The sequence below is a fragment of the Neopsephotus bourkii genome, unplaced genomic scaffold (assembly GCF_033783945.1).
Source record: "Neopsephotus bourkii isolate Nb327-2 ecotype Australia unplaced genomic scaffold, CSIRO-AGI_Nbou_v1 NB_1139, whole genome shotgun sequence".
Classification (NCBI taxonomy): domain Eukaryota; kingdom Metazoa; phylum Chordata; class Aves; order Psittaciformes; family Psittacidae; genus Neopsephotus; species Neopsephotus bourkii.
In genome coordinates, this window is record NW_026901625.1 from 4114476 (window position 1) to 4133470 (window position 18995).

Here is an 18995-nt window from a genome sequence, read left to right on the forward strand (position 1 = left end):
GAAGCGAAGTGGGGGGACCCTCCCTCCATGCACCCCGAATCCAACTGGGGGTGACCCCAGGGTGGTCCCCAGAGCCTGGTTGAGGGTGACCGGGTTTTGGGGTGCCCACATGGCTCCAGGGCACACAGTTATGGGGTGACCCCAGGTCCATGTGGCTCCAGGGCACCCCACTTTGGGTGACCCGGGTTTTGGGGTGCCCACATGGCTCCAGGTCAGACGGTTATGGGGTGACCCCAGGTCCATGTGGCTCCAGGGCATCCCGTTATGGGTGACCCCAGGTCCATGTGGCTCCAGGGCACCCCACTTTGGGTGACCCCATGTCCATGTGGCTCCAGGGCACCCCACTTTGGGTGACCCGGGTTTTGGGGTACCCACATGGCTCCAGGGCACACGGTTATGGGTGACCCCAGGTCCATGTGGCTCCAGGGCACCCCGTTATGGGGTGACCCCAGGTCCATGTGGCTCCAGGGCACCCCGTTATGGGTGACCCCAGGTCCATGTGGCTCCAGGGCACCCCGTTATGGGTGACCCCAGGTCTATGTGGCTCCAGGACACCCCGTTATGGGTGACCCCAGGTCCATGTGGCTCCAGGGCACCCCGTTATGGGTGACCCCAGGTCCATGTGGCTCCAGGGCACCCCATTATGGGTGACCCGGGTTTTGGGGTGCCCACATGGCTTCAGGACACCCCCTTATAGGTGACCTGGGTTTTGGGGTGCCCACACGGCTTCAGGACACCCCGTTATGGGTGACCCGGGTTTTGGGGTGCCCCAGTGGCGCTGTGGGTGCCGTGGTGGAGGTAGCGTTGGGTGAGCTTTATTGCTGGTGCCGTGGTTACAGAGCGCAGCGAAGCTTCACACCGGGACCCCAAAACCCCCCCCAGGCTGGAGCTGCCCATCCTCAGGGGGTGCTCTGGGGACCAGCAGCTCCTGTGGGGCAGGTGTGGTGTGGAGAAGGTCCTGGAATCATGGAATGGTTTGGGATGGGAGGGACCTTGGAGACCGGGGCAGGGGACCCGTCCCGCTCCTGTGTCCAACCTGGCCTTGAGCACTGCCAGGGATGGGGCAGCCACAGCTCCTCCGCTCAACCCATTCCAGCGTCCCAGCACCCTCATGGTGGAGATCTGCTCCCTTCATCGGGAAGAAGAAAGGGGGAAAACCCCCTCAAACCTCAACCTCCTCCTCCTGCTCCCTCCTGGGGTCCACCCAGCACCCCACAAGCCAGCACCCACCACGGTGCCTGCACCCCGGCCACCCGGAGCCATCACGGGGACACAAGTGCTGGTGATGGTTTGGTTGTTCCCTGCTCCTCCATAAAGGGGGGGGAACCTCCACTCACCCAGGCTGGAGCATCCCTTTGGGGTGCTCCAAGAGGAGCTTCCCATGAGGGCCAGCCCTGCAGATCCCTCCCGTGTCGCCGGCACGGAGCGGGACACGGTGCTGGCAAAGGGAAGAGCTTGAAGGCTTCACAACCCTAAGGACAATAAATAGAAGGTGGCCCTTCCGTGTCCATCCCAGAGGGAACGCTGCTCCTCGGCTTGGTCACTGCAGGGTCCCAAAGGGTTTGCCATGGAAACAGTCCCGGGAAAGGTGAGTGTCCTGGGCACGCCGGGCTGCGGGGGGAATGCCATCCCGTCCCTACTGCAGCAGCTTCGGCACCTCCACCTGCCGGAGGAGACACCCCCGTTACTGGGGCAGCACTGGGAGAGGGTGCTGGAGTGGCTTGGGGGACCCTTGTCTGCATCCTGGATTTCCATCCCCAAGGTTGAAGGTGGCTTCTTCCGTGTGTCCCAAACCCTGGAGCCCAACCTGACTGCTGGGATGAGGTGGATCTGCCACAGCCCAGGGGCTTTGTCAAGGGATGGGCCTGACCCTGTTGGATCCTCTCCCAAGGGATGGACCTGACCTTGTTGGATGCTTGCCCAAGGGATGGATCTGACCCTACTGGATCCTCTCCCAAGGGATGGGCCTGTCCCTGTTGGATGCACTGCCAAGGGATGGACCTGATCTTGTTGGATGCTCTGCCAAGGGATGGACCTCACCCTGTTGGATGCTTGCCCAAGGGATGGACCTGACCTTGTTGGATCCTCTCCCAAGGGATGGACCTGTCCCTGCTGGATCCTCTCCCAAGGGATGGACCTGACCTTGTTGGATCCTCTCCCAAGGGATGGATATGACCTTGTTGGATGCTTGCCCAAGGGATGGACCTGTCCCTGCTGGATCCTCTCCCAGGGGATGGGCCTGTCCCTGTTGGATGCTCCCCCAGGGGATGGATCTGTTGCCCCTGTTGGATGCTCTGCCAAGGGATGGACCTGATCTTGTTGGATCCTCTCCCAAGGGATGGATATGACCTTGTTGGATGCTTGTCCAAGGGATGGACCTGTCCCTGCTGGATCCTCTCCCAAAGGATGGACCTGACCTTGTTGGATCCTCTCCCAAGGGATGGATATGACCTTGTTGGATGCTTGCCCAAGGGACGGACCTGCCCCTGCTGGATCCTCTCCCAAGGGATGGGCCTGCCCCTGTTGGATGCTCTCCCAGGGGATGGATCTGTTGCCCCTGTTGGATGCTCTGCCAAGGGATGGACCTGTCCCTGTTGGATGCTCTGCCAAGGGATGGACCTGACCCTGTTGGATACTCTGCCAAGGGATGGACCTGCTGACCCCGTCTGCTCTGCCAGGGATGGTGCAGAAGGATGGATCCACCCCTTGCCATGTGCTCTGCACAGGGGTTGGGACCCCGGCTGCTCCCGCTCCATGCTCCCACCGGAGGAGGACATCCCTCACCTCTCCCCCACCCAAGCGACCTGAGCCCAGGGACCACCCCCTCCGTGGCCCTGCACTTGCCTTCCGGAGCTGTTTGAGGTTGCTGGAGCGGATGGCAGCCAGGAGCTGGTCCCGGGAGTTCTTCTCCTGCACCGGCAGCGCCCTCTCTCCCAGCTTCCTCTGCGTGGCCGGCGAGAGCGAGTTCCTCAGGTTCTCAGTGCTCAGCGGTGGGGCGAGCGGCGGAGGCGGTGGCGGCGGTGCAGCCGGTGCCCCCCCTTTCTTGGGAGAGCTTTTGGGGGACGCCTTAGGGGACGGCTGCGGGGATGGCTTGGGGGAGCCTTTAGGCAGAGCCCCAGGCTTGGGCACCTCCAGGAGGTCTTTCTTCTCCCCACGTTCCTGGGCTAGTTTCTGCTCCTGGAGCCGTTTCTGCCTCTGTTTGTCCATGTTTCGGCTCAGCAGGTTGGTGACCGTCATGCGTGGTCCGGCCAGCTCAAAGTGGTAGCCCAGCTTGAGGAGCGTGGTGTTCTCCTTCAGGAGCTTGGCGATCTCCATCTCCGTCTTCCCACCGCAGATGTGCCGCTGGTTGTGGAAGCGCAGCTCCGTCAGCGTGCTGTTCTGCAGCAGCGCCCGGAAAATGGCCAGGATGCCCTTACCCGTGATGTGGTTGGAGTCCAGGTTGATGCTGGTCAACACCTTGTTGGACTTGAGCATGATGGCGATGGCGAAGGCCACGTGGTCGTCGGCGCGGGTGTTGGCCAAGGCGAAGAGCTTGACCACGGTGTTGAACTCGAGCGCCTCGGTGAAGCGCACCAGGGTCTCGTTGGTGATGCAGTCCGAGTTGTTGACGTTCACCTCGGTCACCGCCGCGTCGTTGTTCTTCACCTTCTCAATGAGCTCGTCGAAAATGCTGGAGGCTTCGTCCTCCTTGCCCTGCTCCGAGGAGCTGGGGGGCTTGGAGGCGCTGCCCTCGGATGTTGCCTTCCCTGCATCCGGCTGCGGTTTCTCCTTCTCGTCCTCCTTGGATTTCTTCAAAGCTGAGCTTTTTTCCTCTTCTTTTTTATCTTTTTCTTGCTTATTTTCTCCTTCCACGTCTTTTCCTGCCTGGTTCTTCGCTCCGGAATTCTTCTCTTCCTCCTTCTTCTCCTTCCCTGTGCTCTTCAATGCTGAAGCCTTTTCTTCGTCCTTTTTGTCCTTCTCCATCTCCTTCTTCGCTGCTGAGCCCTTTGCTTCCTCCTTTTTACTCTTCCCCTCATCCTCCTTCGACACGGAGCCCTTCTCTTCCTCCTTTGCGTCCTTCTTCAGCTCTGAACCCTTCTCTTCTTCCTTTTGGTCCTTCCCAACCTTCTTTTTCTCCATGGCCTGGACTTTATCGTTGCTAGTCTTCTCCTCTTTGGTCTTAGTCTCAGCTTCAGCTTTAACTTTGGGGTCTGGTTTTTGATCACTTTCTTCCTTTTTAGAGTCCTTCCCCACCTTTGTGTCCCGTTTCCGGGCCGGCTCTTTGGAAGGTGTTTCCTTTCCCTTCTCTTCTTCATTCTTGGCTCCCTTGTTCTTCTCGCTCAATCTGGTTTCCTAACAAGAGAAAACCACCAAGGTGTCACAGGGGCAGACGCCTCTGACCTCCAGCCTCACCACCCCAAGCTCTCCATCACCAACCCTGCGCCTCTGTCCCACTGGAGCAACCACAGCACCGGAGCCAGGGGGATGCAGGACCCTTGGGAAGGTCTCAGGCTGTGCCTATGAGGGATGAGCTGCTCTAAACCAGGCATTTGTGATGGAAACCTGGGGAGAGCATCCGGAAGGGTCCCCAGGAGCAGCAAGGAGGTGCCATGGGGCAGCGTGGTGCTACCTTTGTGCTGATCCTCAGGAGGGTGAGGAACCAAATCATACACAGAATCCCAGCCTGGTTTGGGGTGAAGGGACCTTAAAGCTCATCCAGCTCCAACCCCTGCCATGGGGAAGGACCCCTTTCACTGGAGCAGCTTGCCCCAAGCCCCATTGCACCCCATCAAGAGCTTTGTTTGCAGAACAGCAGCAGCTGGATGCACTGAGCCTCTTGGCTTTCCTACACAGCCAGGTCTGCAGGCAGGGCTGCCCTGGCCGCAGTGCAGGTCCCCGTGCTGGCACTGCTGCTCCTCAGGGACTGTTTCCTTGTGGAAAGAACTGGCCTGGCGTGAGCTGGGACTGTTTGTACCTGGCGCACAATCAGATGCCATCGGGGAGGACAGAGCTCAGCGCTTTATTTAGTCAAGAGGGTTCTTGGCTCCTCTGCACAGACCCAAACAGGCGACACGAAGGGAGATGCCGGAGCCCGTCCGTGTCCTCACAGCCCCTCGCTGCTGCAGACCCCAAGGAGCAGGGATGGGGCTCCCACGTGTGCCTTTCTAAGGTCTTTGGGGATCATAGAATCATGGAATGCTTTGTGTTGAAAGGAGCTTAAAGCTCCTCCAGCTCCAACCCCTGCCACGGGCAGGGATCCCTTCCACTGGAGCAGCTTGCTCCAAGCCCCTGTGTCCAACCTGGCCTTGAGCACTGCCAGGGATGGGGCAGCCACAGCTTCTCTGGGTGTTCCCCCTCCCTCAGGTGTGCCAGGATTACCCCTGCATGTCCCAGGTTGGAGGCTCCATGGAGGTTCCTTCAAGAAGAGACAGTTGCCCCCATGGTCTTGGTGGGCAGGAAAGGCTGAGCGTGCTTCGAGTCAGAGCCAGCAGCAGCATCTCCACACCATCTCCTCCCCAGCCTGAGTGCCCACAGCTTGACAATGGGGAGCCCTCAGTCTCCCCTAAGCATCCTGGGCCCATCCAAGACCAAGCAGAGCAGAGGCTTTGGCCAGGAATGAGCACACCTTGGAGCAAGGGATTAAAACCTTGGAGGGAAGGACCTGAATGTCTCCCATTCTCAAAGGGGGTAATGGATTTCTCCAAACAAGATGAAAGCAGAGGAAAATAGGGTGCAGAGCAAATCCCTGCTTAGCAAAGCTGCTGGGAACGTCCTGGGATCACATCCTTAGAGCTCTGCTCACTGAGGCTCCATCCATGGATGTGTTGCCACACTGGAGGTGCTGCGCTGTGGGGCAGGTCTGGGGAATTTGGGGATTGGAGCCAGGGAATGGGACATGGAAAAGGACTTGGGGAAGAGGAGCTGGCTGTGCCCTGGCCAGAGGAAAAAGGGAAGGCAATGGATGTGCCATGGGCATTAGTGCCCCCATGGGCAGTGCTTGCGGGATGATGTGCATCCAGCAAATTCGGGATGCACTGGAAGGATCCCATCAAAGAGGGGATCACATCAGTGGGGCTGTGTGTGTGCCCAGGGGGGAGCACAGCCTTCATCCCCTCCTGCCTCTGCACGCTCGCTGTGCCCCATGGTCCATCTCCACCGCAGGACCAGCATCCCAGTGGTGATACAGGTGACATCCCTGTGAATGAAGCAGGACATTGCTCCAGCAAGAACATACAGGGGAGGAGGGAGGGAGGGAGGGATGCATCTCCCCTGGGTCTTGAAGCCCTGGCTGACCCCACAGCCCCCAGTGCATCTTCTCCATCCGCAGACAGCAGCGCTGCAGCCTCTCCATCGCCATCCGGGGCTCTGCTGGTGGATTTACCATGGATAATTCCCCCCTTCCCGTGCCATTCCCTCTGCTGCCAGCGCAGTTATTAGGGAATATTTTTACACAGCGTGTCAGACCTTTAAAAATAAGCCTAATGCAAACAGCCTGGTCCCTGCCTGATTAATCACCCGTGTTTTGATGGACTCAAATGCCTTCCCTCTCCCTCTAAATAGACTAAAATGAGCGTTGCCATCGCTTGTTAGCATTTGTAACCCTCAAACCCACTCCGATGCTTCCTTAAAAGGCAAAGGAGACTGGGAACTTCTTGCCTGGAATCCGAGCTCCCGACACTGAGCAAGGGATGGGGCAGGGGACGGAGCAGGCAGGGATGAGTGGGAGCGGAGCGGAGCAGAGGGGATGCTGAGGTTTGCTGCGGGTGGTGGGGATGTGGTGGTGGGAGAGAGGTTCTCGCTCTGAAAGCTCCACAAGCTCATTTTGGGGTAGAAAAGAGCTGTTTAGGGGAGAGGGATGGAGCTGGTTGCTCAGCAAAGTGCATTAGAGCAGATCACCCTGTTCCCTTTCCACTTCTAAGTGAAATGGGAACACGATGGAGAGGAGAGGGAAAGATGTGGAACCTGCATCCAACTGGAGGGAAGGGGCACGGCGTGGCCTGGCTGCTGCTGCTGTGTCAGTGCCTGGCAGGTAGGGAGCAGATGGAAATGCATGTGTACAGGCAATGGGAAGGGGCACCCTTCACCAGCTATTTCCAGAGGTATGGCCTGGGAATTGCCCCTCATAGCAATGACCAGGCTCAGAGCAGCCAAACAACAAGATGTGAGGAGCTGAGGCACCCCCAGCTGATAGGAACCATGGAATTGGGTTGGAAGGGACCTTAAAGCTCCTCCAGCTCCAACCCCTGCCACGGGCAGGGACCCCTTCCACTGGAGCAGCTTGCTCCAAGCCCCTGTGTCCAACCTGGCCTTGAGCACTGCCAGGGATGGGGCAGCCACAGCTTCTCTGGGCACCCTGTGCCAGCGCCTCAGCACCCTCACAGGGAAGAGCTTCTGCCTAAGAGCTCAGCTCAGTCTCCCCTCGGGCAGGTTCAAGCCTGAACTTAGTCCAGGAATGATTTCCATGCGCACTGGAGCCCAGTGGAGCCCATGAACCTTCCTCTCCCTCTCTCCAACATCTGCATCCTCAGAGCATCCTCTGCATCCTCTGCTTTGTCACCAGCAGAGACTCTTCACCCAGAGCCGTTCTCCTTGCAAAGCAACCAGAATCCTCCCAGAGCTGTAGGATAAAGGCCAGGCCAAGCCACTGCTGGGATAATGAAGTCCTCTTGCAGGCAACAGGGTGTTTTCCAGTTCATCTCTTGGCAGGGCCTGGCTTAGGCAATGGGTACCCAGCAGATCCTGCGTAATGGAAGGGCTTTTGGAGGTGGGACAGCCCCAGGGGACAAGGGGGACCTCAGACAGCAGAACCTGTGTCCCAGCCCAGCGTGGCAAGGGGAAGCTGGGTTTGGCTGTTGAAGCAGGGGGGTTAGGCATCATTATGGATCCATAACCACAAACCAAGCCGGTATCAGTGCCTGAGGGGGTGCAGTGTGTCCTACACGTCCTGCAAAGGTCTCCAGAGCCACCACAAGACTCCAACCGTGGGATGTGCATCATCCTCTGCATCCTCTGCTCTAAAGGAGCCTCCAAGCTGCCCAGCTCCCAGCTGGACCCTGTGAGTGAGGCACCAGCATCCCACCAGCCCTCGCTGTGACCACGGGTGAAGGGGCTGACGCTGGGCACAAGCCATGTGAGAGCTCCCAGGGTCAGGGGTGCTCCCTGGGGATGTCCCACAGCATGGAGAAGGGATGGGGATGGTTGGGTACCTGTGGCCATCACCCTGTGAGAGGGCTGCTGGAGCCAAGCTGCTCCTTCCCTCCATTCCTTGGCCTCTTTGGGGTAACTCACTCAGAGCCAAGGACAAACGCTGTGTCCATGAGGCTTCTGCTGGCCCTGAGGCACCCTGCTCACCCCACAGTGCTCCATGGGCTCCATGCTAGGACCATTCCCAGGCTGCAAAGGGTTTCTTGGCACGTTTGGGTCCTGGTGGCATGAAGCAAAGGGGGGGGAAAGGCTCTTGGCTTCCATCACTGGGACACGAAGGCCTCCCATGACCCCTTGGCCATGCTGGGTGTGCTGAAGCCCAGAGGGATGTAAACAGCTCCTGCCTCAGCTCTTGCCCTGCTCTTTTAAGGGGGAACTCAGGAATTCCCCTTCCCTCTGCTCAGACCTTTCTGACCCCCACATATCCCAGGCTCTTGGCACTTCCCAGGCCAGGGGGTTGGAAAACAACCTCCTGTGGTGATGCAGAGGGGTCCTCCAGGGCCTGGCCATCTTCTGGCCCTCACTTGGGTCTTGCTTTGTGCAATTCAGGCTGGTACCAAACGTTTTTACTGGGTTTCCTTGCCTACAGGAGCTCCAGCCCTTCCTCAGGGGTGAGCAGCCCTTCTCCAGACAGCCCATAAAGCCAATGGATCTGCTGCACATGGAAACTGTTGAAAACCTGGGTTTAGAATTCAGGGGTTTTCCCTTCTCTCCATTGCATTCCCAGCCCCTTCTCCTGGCACTGCCATGGCTGACCTGGATATTCCAGGGCCTGGATCTCCTCCTCTCCAGCAGAGGCTGCAGCCACCTCCAGGCTGGAGTTGTGCCCAGGGCATCTCCCGTGGGCGGCCCATGAAGAGCATTCCTCAGATTCTTAGGAGCAGCAGATCTGGGATTCACCCTGGGTGAGTCTTCAGTCCCCTCTCCCATCCTCTGCGTCATGGGATGCTGGAGAAGCCGGACCTGAGCACCCTGTGACTACATGGAAAGCAGCTCCAGGCCTTTTGCTAACGCAGATCTCCTGTGGGTCCCATTGCCCAGCCCATGGGAGCATCACAGACACCTCACGGCATCACTGGTGTGGGAAGATGAATCAAGGTCTTTGCCGCAGGTGAGATGAGCTCCAAAGCCCAGGGGTTGCCCAAACCCGAGCGGGTTTGCTGGTCCAAGCCCTTCCATAGGCTCTGGGGCTCCTGCACCACGTGGGAGCCGTGTGCCAGAACCCAGCAGGTAACGAGATGAAGCAGAACACACCAGGAGTCCCCATCGCTGCTGCTCAGAAACTGGAGATCTGCCCTGAAAGGAAGCAAAGGGCAGCTCATGGGGCTCTGCGGGTGCTGGGTCCCCTGCGAGAGGCAGAACCGAGACCTCGGTGCACATCCAGACCCAAAGGTCACAGAACCCAGGCTTGGTTTGTGTTGGAAGGGACCTTAAAGCTCCTCCAGCTCCAACCCCTGCCATGGGCAGGGACCCCTTCCACTGGAGCAGCTTGCTCCAAGCCCCTGTGTCCAACCTGGCCTTGAACACTGCCAGGGACGGGGCAGCCACAGCTTCTCTGGGCACCCTGTGCCAGTGTTCCAGTAGCCTCATAATGAAGAACTTCCTCCTAATATCTCATCAAACTCTTCCCTTTTCCAGTTGGAAGCTGTTTCTCCTCATCCCATCCCTACAGGCCCTTGTCCCAAGCCCCTCTCCAGGTTTCCTGCAGCCCCTTTAGGCACTGGAGCTGCTCTAAGGTCTCCCCTTCAGGAGCCTTCTCTTCTCCAGGCTGCCCCAGCCCAGCTCTCTCAGCCTGGCTCCAGAGCAGAGCTGCTCCAGCCCTCGCAGCATCTCCATGGCCTCCTCTGGCCTCGCTCCAACAGCTCCACGTCCCTCTTGTGTCACAGCCTTGGGTTACTCAACCCAACGTCAGGCTGCAGGCACCAGAACACCTCTGCGATCCAGGCTGTCACCTCTGCAGCTCTTGTTCCTGCCTGTTTCCAACCTTGTTTGCTCCATGCTCTGTGCAGAGGGGAGCACTGAGCAGGACTCAGGTCACCTCATGGCGTGGGTGGCCATGGCTGTTGCCACTATCCATGGCACGACTTCACAACAAGCACCCTGACACCTCCTCCCCTGCAGAGCCAGATCCTCTCGCTGCATCCCACTGCGATTCCCACATGGAGAAGGGTGGGCTTGAGTGACACGACCAGTTAATCCCAGCGTCCCGCTGGGAGCTGAGTCACCAGCACTGTTTTAGTACACAGATGATGTCCTAACCCTGTGAAGGAAAGCAGTTCTCTAAAGGATCCAGCTCTTTTCCTCCTCTCTGTGTCTATTTATCAGCTCAACAGAAGCTGATAAGGAACGTCCTGGGCAGCTGGGCCCATATAAGCCGAACACTCCAGGCATTGCCATGGATGCAGCTGCATCCCAGTTGTGCTTGATGGAAATACACAACTCAGCATTTTCCTCTTGGCTGCTTCCTTGCAGGCTGACTTGGAATTGAGCTTTTTTCCCTGCCCGTGCCCTTAGATGGACCATGCATGTCCCAGACACGGAACGCGCCTTCAACGTGACCTACAAGGCACTGGGAACACTTCGTGCTGCCACTCACAACAAAACAAGGCTCCTGTTTCCCAAGGATGTGGCTGCAAGGTTCCTTCAGGAATGCAGCTCAGACCTGGCTGTGTTGCCACCTCGCTTGCCAGGTTGGATATGGGGCATGGAGCAACCTGCTCTAGAGGAAGGTGTTTGGAAGCAGAGGAGCTTTAAGGCCCCTTCCAACCCAAACCACTCTGTGGCTCCATGATTCCTGGCCATCATCTGCCACCAGCTCCATTCCCGCTCTGTGTGTTGGTGGGAACACCCATACCTTCATTCCCTGCCATCCCAGTGTGAGCCAGGAGCTGTTGGAGAAACATCGGGAGCAAGGATGCTCAGTGGTACCCATCCCTTACACCTCCTGTGGAGGGCAGGAGCTGGGCAGAACAAGAGCGTGCTCTGAGGAGGGCAAGTGCTGGAGACCTGCCCAGGACATGGGTAAAGAGAGGGAAGGGTCTGGGAATCACAGAAGCCTCTTGGAAGAGGGAAGGAGCAGTCCTGGCATCCCGACAGAAGTGACTGATAAACAGAAGAGCAGTGTTTAAATACATATGGGTTATTCACAGCCTGCTGAGCCGCTTCAGGACTGATACAAGCCCTTCTTGCCCTGTTTGCCGTTTCCCTCTGCTCCATACCAGTTATTCCAGTGTGGAGCTTGGTTTCCCTACAGGTATTTTCATTAAAAGATGATGAGTTCTGAGCATTAACAAGGCAGTTAAAGACTAACTTGGTTTGCCACGGTGGTGGAGAGGAGGGAGCTCCACTTCTCCTAGAATCATTGAATGGGTTGGGTTGGAAGGGAGCTTTAAAGCTCATCCAGTTCCAACCCCCTGCCCTGGGCAGGGAAGAACTTACCCACTAAGGGAAGAACCCTTAGATCTAAGCCCTGAGCCTATCCCCCACCCCTCAGGAAGTGAGGAAGGAAAGCAGGACTCCCAAGACCTGTCCAAGGAGTTCTGTACTCCTCATCCGTGCCAACAGGACCGGCTGCCCTCCGGCACCAGCATCCTTCAGGCACGATGCATGTGGATTTAGTAAACTCCCTCCAAGGTCACTGCTTTTCCCTTGGCATCAAACCCTGGCCATGAGGAACGCTGTCCCAGCAGGCAGCTGTATCCATCAACACCACAGATCCCAGGGCCATCCCCAGGAGCTCTGGGCTGGGCAAAGCAGCCTGCAGGGCTCCATGGAGCTGGAAGGGGTGTGTGTGGCCAGAGGGACATCCAAGAGGAAAGGGAAGGGTGCCCAACCTTCAGGAGACACAAATACAGGGACCATGTGGACTGTGCATCCAATGGCTCCCATTCAGAGCTTTCCCAAGGCTCACATGGAGAGACAAATCCACCACATGTGCAAGCATCTTGCTAAAGGAAACGGCTCTGTGGCCCTGGAATGAATCCCCTCCATCAGCAGGATGATGCCCCCACATGCAATTTCCCTGCATTTTCCCAGCTATCCATGCTTGAAGCAGCATTAAATCAGTGCAGTCCTGTTGGGGGGCAGGAGTGGGGACAACGATGGGACTGGGACATCCCAGTGTCCTCTCCTTGCAGGTGAAGTTGAGGGAAGGAGGCTCCATCCATTGCAAGGAAAGGTGGTGGTGCTGGAGGAGGAGATGCAAGCCCAGCTCTCAGCCTGGCTCCAGAGCAGAGCTGCTCCAGCCCTTGCAGCTTCTCCATGGCCTCCTCTGGCCTCGCTCCAGCAGCTCCACATCCCTCCTGTGTTGGGAGCATCTCCAGTTATCTACTTGTGGACATTGCTTTAACTTTGGCTCCTGTGACCTACAAGAAAGCCTCGTTGGGCACAAGGAAGGGAGGCCCTGTCCCTGTCCCCTGTGCCGTTGGGGACACACAGCCTGGGTTATGCCTTCACCAGCACTGCTTAATGAAGATGAACTCATGACTGCATCCCCAGGCCGTGCCTTTGGCTGCCTGGAGCGGGAGGGCAAAGCTCACGTCTGTTTTGGGCTGTTTATAAACTGCTTCCTAGTTACCCAACTTTGCCCTTTTCAGCACTAAGAAGATGTGCTCTTCTACAGTTAGAAGAGTTCTAAATATACTCACTCTTCCCAATATTTAGAAGGGAGTGAGGGTGCCTGGAGCCGGGCCAGGACCCGAGCCATGACTGCGAGAAGAACTCTAGAGATGGGCAGAAACTCAACTCTTCCCCTTTCAAACACCTTCACCTGGAGAAGTTCCTGCACAAGAGACAAAGTTCCACCAGCACAGAGAGGGGCAACGAGGGATGGAGGAACAGGAGGGAGGAGGAGGAGTGGGGAGCAGGAGTGCAGCAGCTTGGGTCAGCAGGAGCTCTGGAATACATCCCAGCCTCAGTGCCTATGTGAAGGCAGCGATGCACCTCAACGCTCTCTGTAGTTCAAGGACAAGAATCCAACCTCCTGTCCCTCCCTGCTGAAGAGACATCCCAGACACAGGATAACATGTTCCAGATGTTCAGAGGGCCAGTCCCGCTGGAATGACATCCCATTCCTTCCCTGCTCTTGTCCTGCACTTCCCTCCCATGCTCACGTCTGCTTCTTGCTTGCAAAGGTTTTGCTCAATACATTTCATGGAATCATGGAATGGTCTGGGTTGGAAGGGAGCTTAAAGCTCCTCCAGCTCCAACCCCTGCCACGGGCAGGGACCCCTTCCACTGGAGCAGCTTGCTCCAAGCCCCTGTGTCCAACCTGGCCTTGAGCACTGCCAGGGATGGGGCAGCCACAGCTTCATCAGAGGCCTCAGTGCTGTGATGAGAGCTCAGGAGCAGCCTGGGATGCTCCGGACGGCTCCGTGTTCGCATCCATCCTGCAGCAAAACCCAGCCTGAGGCTTCTCGGCCTGGAGGGAAGCAGCAGCTCCCTGGGCTGGTTTCTGTGATGGCTTCTGTTCTTCTGCTTCCCATCCCACCCAGTCCACCCCATCCCAACCCATCCCATCCACCCTTGTGCTCCATGGTGGAGCAAAGGTCCAGGGGCCGACCTGCCCGTGCTGTGAGCCCGGTGCTAATCCCAGGTCCTAACAATTCCGAGCAGGAAGAAGCGGAGGAGATTTTGTTCTTGGCCTCCAGGGATTGCAACAGAAGCAAGGCAGCTCTGCCATACCCAGTCACTGCAATGCAATGCAATGCACACATTCCCTCCCTTCCTCCTGATCTTGGACATTTCCCTATCCCAATTCCCTGTTGACTCCTTGTCTTCCCATGGCTAAAAACAAACCAGCATCACTCCTGATGCTGAACTAAGAATCCCCCTGCCTGAGCAAGCAGCTTTTTCAGTGCCTGCAAGCCAGAATCCCCTGCAAACCACTGCAAAGCCCTGCAGCACCACTGGGGTAACTGGTCCCACATAACAGCATCTCCCTTTCCAGGCTCATTTGCCCTGCAGCACCCACAATTCCCCACCATGGAGAAGTTTTCCAGCAGCCCACAGATGGGGAAGATGCACCCTGGTGATCCCATGGCCACATAGGGAAGGTGAAGGCTGTGAGTGCCTCATCCTCACAAAGCTCCAGGGCTGCACAAGGAGCCTGGGTGGGGGGAACCATATAACCCCTTGTTGAGGCCTCCAAAAGAAACCTTCATTTATTCCTCCTATAGCTGCAGTTTTCATCCTTTTCTCACAGATTCAGGCCAGGAGACCCTCCTGTACCAACTCCATAAGCATCCAGAAAGAGCTATTTCCATGTGCTCAGCTGGAAGATCCAGGTTACTGCTGGCTGGCCTGGAACAGGTCAGGAATCAGAGCCAGAGCACTCTGTTAACGGCTGTATCCACAAACCCCTCGGCTCTGCCTCTGCTGCTGGTACCCCTCAGCCTTGTCCCATCCCATCTGAGGCTGGGACATGGAACCTGCCTGTGAATGCACAGATGAAGGCTGAAGATTCCCCTTCTGGCTCAGCCTGCTGTGAAAAGCCAGGGAAACCAAACGCTTCCCGGCCTCCCACACACCAAGCACATACCAAATATTCTTAGTGCAGAGGTTACCAAGGGTTAGGGAGGAATGGGATCGGCTCCCACTAAGGCAAGGCACAGGGAGAGGGACTGACACGAAGCTTTCCAGCTCCAAGGAAGCTATTGCAGGTGCGGAGAAGGAGGTAACTGTAGCCAAAGGAAAAGCAAAGCATGGATTTAACTGAATAAGCATGAAACAAGTGGCTTGGGGTAAAACCTGGTTTTTGGGGTGATTTCCCCCAGCTCCAAGGCAGCGAACCTCTTTTATTCCACCAGAACCAGAGACTGTTGAAACTTTTGCACAAGAAGAATAAAAGGGATGAAGAAATCAGAGATATCCAAAGGGGAAAATACAGGAGGACAAAGCAATGCAGCCCATGGGATCACTGTCACTGGCCCCAGCAGGGAGAAACCCCCTGCACCAGCACAGCTTTGGGCTCTGGAACCCCAGGACTTCATAGAACACCCTGTTCCCTCCCAGAGTGCCTGGAGCAGGTCCCTGCCTCGCTCCTCTGGTCCCTGCACTGCAACTCCTCCTCCTTAGCGAGCGCCTTCCTCAGCATTCCCGTTGCCACCGCATCCCTACACCACCCCAGCAGAGCTCACAGGTATTTCCCCCCTTCATTTCCCCCCCCAAAGCAGCTCGATGTGCTGAGATGCAACTTACATCTATCGACTGCTCCCTCTGAAGACGTTTCCTGGTCTCCTTCTCGCAGTGGTTGAGCGTCGCGTCGCACTTGGGCGCGCTGTTCTCCGCCGGCTTGTCCTGCTTGAGCTCCAGAGGGATGCTGCCATCAGCATCCACCACATCCAGCTCCTTTTCCAGCTCTTCCATCTCCTCCGGAGACAGAGTCGACAACAAACTGTCGATGTCTGGATCTTCGCTGACCTGTCGCCGGTATTTGGCCACTTTGGACATCTTGGCTCGCTGGCGAGACACGGTGGCGGTTGTGTGGTACCCAACGAAGGAGAAAAACCAGAAGCCGAAGCTCCAACTGCTTCCCCAAGGGCAGCAGGTGCTGAAGTGTTAAATCCCAGCGACTCCCAACGCCTGCAGCCTTGGGATATAGTGGTTAGAAAGAGGGGACACCCCTCGGTCCAAGAGTTGGCCAATAACAGGGGCCAGCGGCGATTTGGGAGCTGGGAAGCCAATGGAACCCAGTGGGAGGCGGGGAATGGTGCTATCACAGGAGCCTGAAACCCGAGGACATTCCAGGGAACCATGCAGAGCTGCATGACCAAATTTAGTCCGGAGCATTTAGCCTTTTAAAGGCAATAGGCCAACCTAGTGAGAAAACAGGCAAAAATGCACAAGCTGGCAGGCTGGAGATGGGGGGGTGGGAAGCAGATCCCTACCATGGGGCCATCCATGCTGGAGGGCTGGTGGAGAGGTCAGGGGGGGCTCCTCACTCTGCTGAGCCTGCCCCCAGCACATCCCTGGCTCCCTTTACCGGAGCTCCTGCTGCTCCCCTCTCCTCTGGAGCAGTGCTGCTGCTCTTCCCCACAGCATTCCCATTTCCCCCCCTGCCAAGCCCCAGAGTCAGCCCCGCTTCTGCACAGTGGAAATTCCTGACTCTCTCCTGCTCCTGGTTCAGGCAGTGCCCAAAGACTGGCCTTGGCTTGGAGGCACCTACTTTCCATCAGCCTAATGCATGCAGCAGCTTACTGGCACCTGAAAGCTCTTGCAGGGGGACTGAGGCTGGTGGGCTCCTCTCTCCAGGCTGCTTTACCCCATGCACAGCATGCTGTACCCATGTGTTACACTGCAGCTTTACCCTTTATCATCCTCCTCACTGCCTGCTCGCAGGCCTCTCTCTTAGCTGGACCGAGCAAACAGCCCCTTTTGTCTTGTTCAAATAAGCTCTTGTAATAAGCCTCGTCCCCTTCTCTGCCCATCTTCCTGGCTCAGCTCCTGTCCTGAACGCAGGCACAGGGTGCTCCATGTGTTACAACCCAGACACTCTCCATCCTGATGGGCAACACACATTCTTGGTGCATTCTAGGATCTCATTCATCTCCAGCTCCTGCTCAAACCTTGCTGTGGTTCACCAGCACGCCTGAGACTTTATAGGTTGCAGAAGAAACTGCTGGGCTTAGTTACCAAGTGGTTAAGTTACCACAACCCTGAACACTGCATCACGTCTGTCTCCCTGATATCATGACCCTCATCGTGGTGCTCCTTTGCACTGAGGACTAGGAGGGACAGGCTCATCCCTTCACCTCCTTCTGCTCTCAGCCTCGATGCTCTTTTCCTCCCCTCACCCCAAAACTGCCACAGTTGCAGCAGCATGAAGGCAACAGGAACCAGAGCGAATTTAACACATTGGTGTCCATTTGGTGCCCTCCTCACCTGAAAAAGCCAAATGACTGTCTTAAGTGTTCCACCTTACTACAGCAGGGGCTTTGGACAAGGGCCTGTAGGGACAGGGCAAGGGGAATGGCTTGAACCTGCCCGAGGGGAGACTGAGCTGAGCTCTTAGGCAGAAGCTCTTCCCTGTGAGGGTGCTGAGGCGCTGGCACAGGGTGCCCAGAGAAGCTGTGGCTGCCCCATCCCTGGCAGTGTTCAAGGCCAGGTTGGACACAGGGGCTTGGAGCAAGCTGCTCCAGTGGAAGGGGTCCCTGCCCGTGGAGGGGTTGGAGCTGGATGAGCTTTAAGGTCCGTTCCAACCCAAACCAGTCCATGACTCTATGAGAATGTTCCTCCTGCCATTTATCCTGGCTGTCACGGCCGTTTCTGAACAAGGATATCCACAGAGCTCTGACTGCACTGTATTCCACAGAGTCTCAGTGCTGAAAGAAAGAGAACAGCCAAAGAAAATCCAGTGCTTTCAGCCCAGAATCAGAGGAGTTCCGGGCCACCAGCAACAGGGACTGCGTGAGGACCCTTGAGTCTTGCTCTGTGTCCGGCTCCATCCTTTGGATGCTGTCCCTCTGTAGCCATTCCAGCCAGGACAGTGCGGCCGAGCTGCAGTGGGGCACAGAGGAGCTCCCAGCACTTCCCAGTCTCCGGGGAGGCTCCGCCAGTGTCTGGATTTCTCTGGATCCCCATCTCCATAGCAACTGAGCACCTTGGAGGCACTGATGGGGATTACTGCACAACAGCCTCTGAACCACAGCAAGGGGATGAGCCACGTCCTGGGGATGAGGAGCTGAAGCAGTCACACTGAGCTTGTCCAGGCACATGTCCATGGGCTTTGGCAGAGCTGGGGATGCTCTTCAGTGCCTCGCCTCTCATTACACCACCTAGGACCATCAGAGAATCACAGTTAGGCTTGGAAAGGACCCTAAGATCATCCAGTTCCAACCCCCATCTCTCTTCTTTATTCCCATTGATACAGGACACTGCAAACGGGATGGATTCCTTGAATCTGTGTTATTTCCCTCAGAAACACATTTACCGTTAAACATTCATCTTGTTTCCAAGGTGTTCCATGACAAACCAGGTGACACGAAGGGACACGCTAAGGGGAATGGCTTGAACCTGCCAGAGGGGAGACTGAGCTGAGCTCTTAGGCAGAAGCTCTTCCCTGGGAGGGTGCTGAGGCAGAACTTGCCACTCAGTAAGGGAAAGGACAAGGCTACCGCAAGGAATTGCCATGCTAAGGGCTGGACCAGCCCCAGCGATAACAGACACCCCAGAGTGGAGGGGGCTGCTCCAAGGGGGGGGTTCCTCTCTTCCCAACTCCCCTCCTCACGCAATGCACAAGCCACAGCACCACCTCCTGGTGACCTGCAGCACTGCAGCACCCCCTGCTCCTCCAGGCAGAGTGAAGGTGCCAGAGCAGCCCTTGGGACAATCACAGAACCCAGCCTGGTTTGGGTTGAAGAGACCCTAAAGTTCATCCAGTTCCAACCCCTGCCACGGGCAGGGACCCCTTCCACTGGAGCAGCTTGCTCCAAGCCCCTGTGTCCAACCTGGCCTTGAGCACTGCCAGGGATGGGGCAGCCACAGCTTCTCTGGGCACCCTGTGCCAGCGCCTCAGCACCCTCACAGGGAAGAGCTCCTGCCTAAGAGCTCAGCTCAGTCTCCCCTCGGGCAGGTTCAAGCCATTCCCCTTGCCCTGTCCCTACAGGCCCTTGTCCCAAGCCCCTCTCCAGGTTCCCTGCAGCCCCTTTAGGCACTGGCGGGGCTCCCTGCAGGGTGAGGCTCCCGAGCAGCGCTGTCTCACAGCACATTAAGGCGGGCGGAGCGCTCCGGCCCAGGCCGCGCCTCGCTCAGCACCACAACCGGATGAAGCACCATCAGCCCTCACAGAGCCACCATAACGCCTTCTCCCTTCA

The 18995-nt window shown here is 57.3% G+C and overlaps 1 protein-coding gene across 1 annotated transcript; it reads right to left on the minus strand.

Moving 5' to 3' along the window:
* Positions 1-1636: 1636 nt before the first annotated feature.
* On the minus strand, positions 1637-16207 carry LMOD1 (leiomodin 1). The gene is made up of 3 exons (XM_061362754.1): positions 15382-16207; positions 2845-4332; positions 1637-1663 (listed from the first exon to the last, which is right to left on the minus strand). Exons 1-3 carry the CDS (start codon positions 15631-15633, stop codon positions 1637-1639), a joined length of 1767 nt encoding a protein of 588 aa, XP_061218738.1. The 5' UTR covers positions 15634-16207.
* Positions 16208-18995: the final 2788 nt, after the last annotated feature.

Coding starts and splice junctions, on each gene's coding strand:
- LMOD1 (XM_061362754.1), bottom strand. CDS start 15,633: ATGTCCAAAGTGGCCAAATACCGGCGACAGGTCAGCGAAGATCCAGAC. Junction 4,333..15,381: donor AGAGGGAGCAGTCGATAGAT/GTAAGTTGCATC, acceptor TTCTCTTGTTAG/GAAACCAGATTGAGCGAGAA. Junction 1,664..2,844: donor ACCTCAAACAGCTCCGGAAG/GCAAGTGCAGGG, acceptor CTCCTCCGGCAG/GTGGAGGTGCCGAAGCTGCT.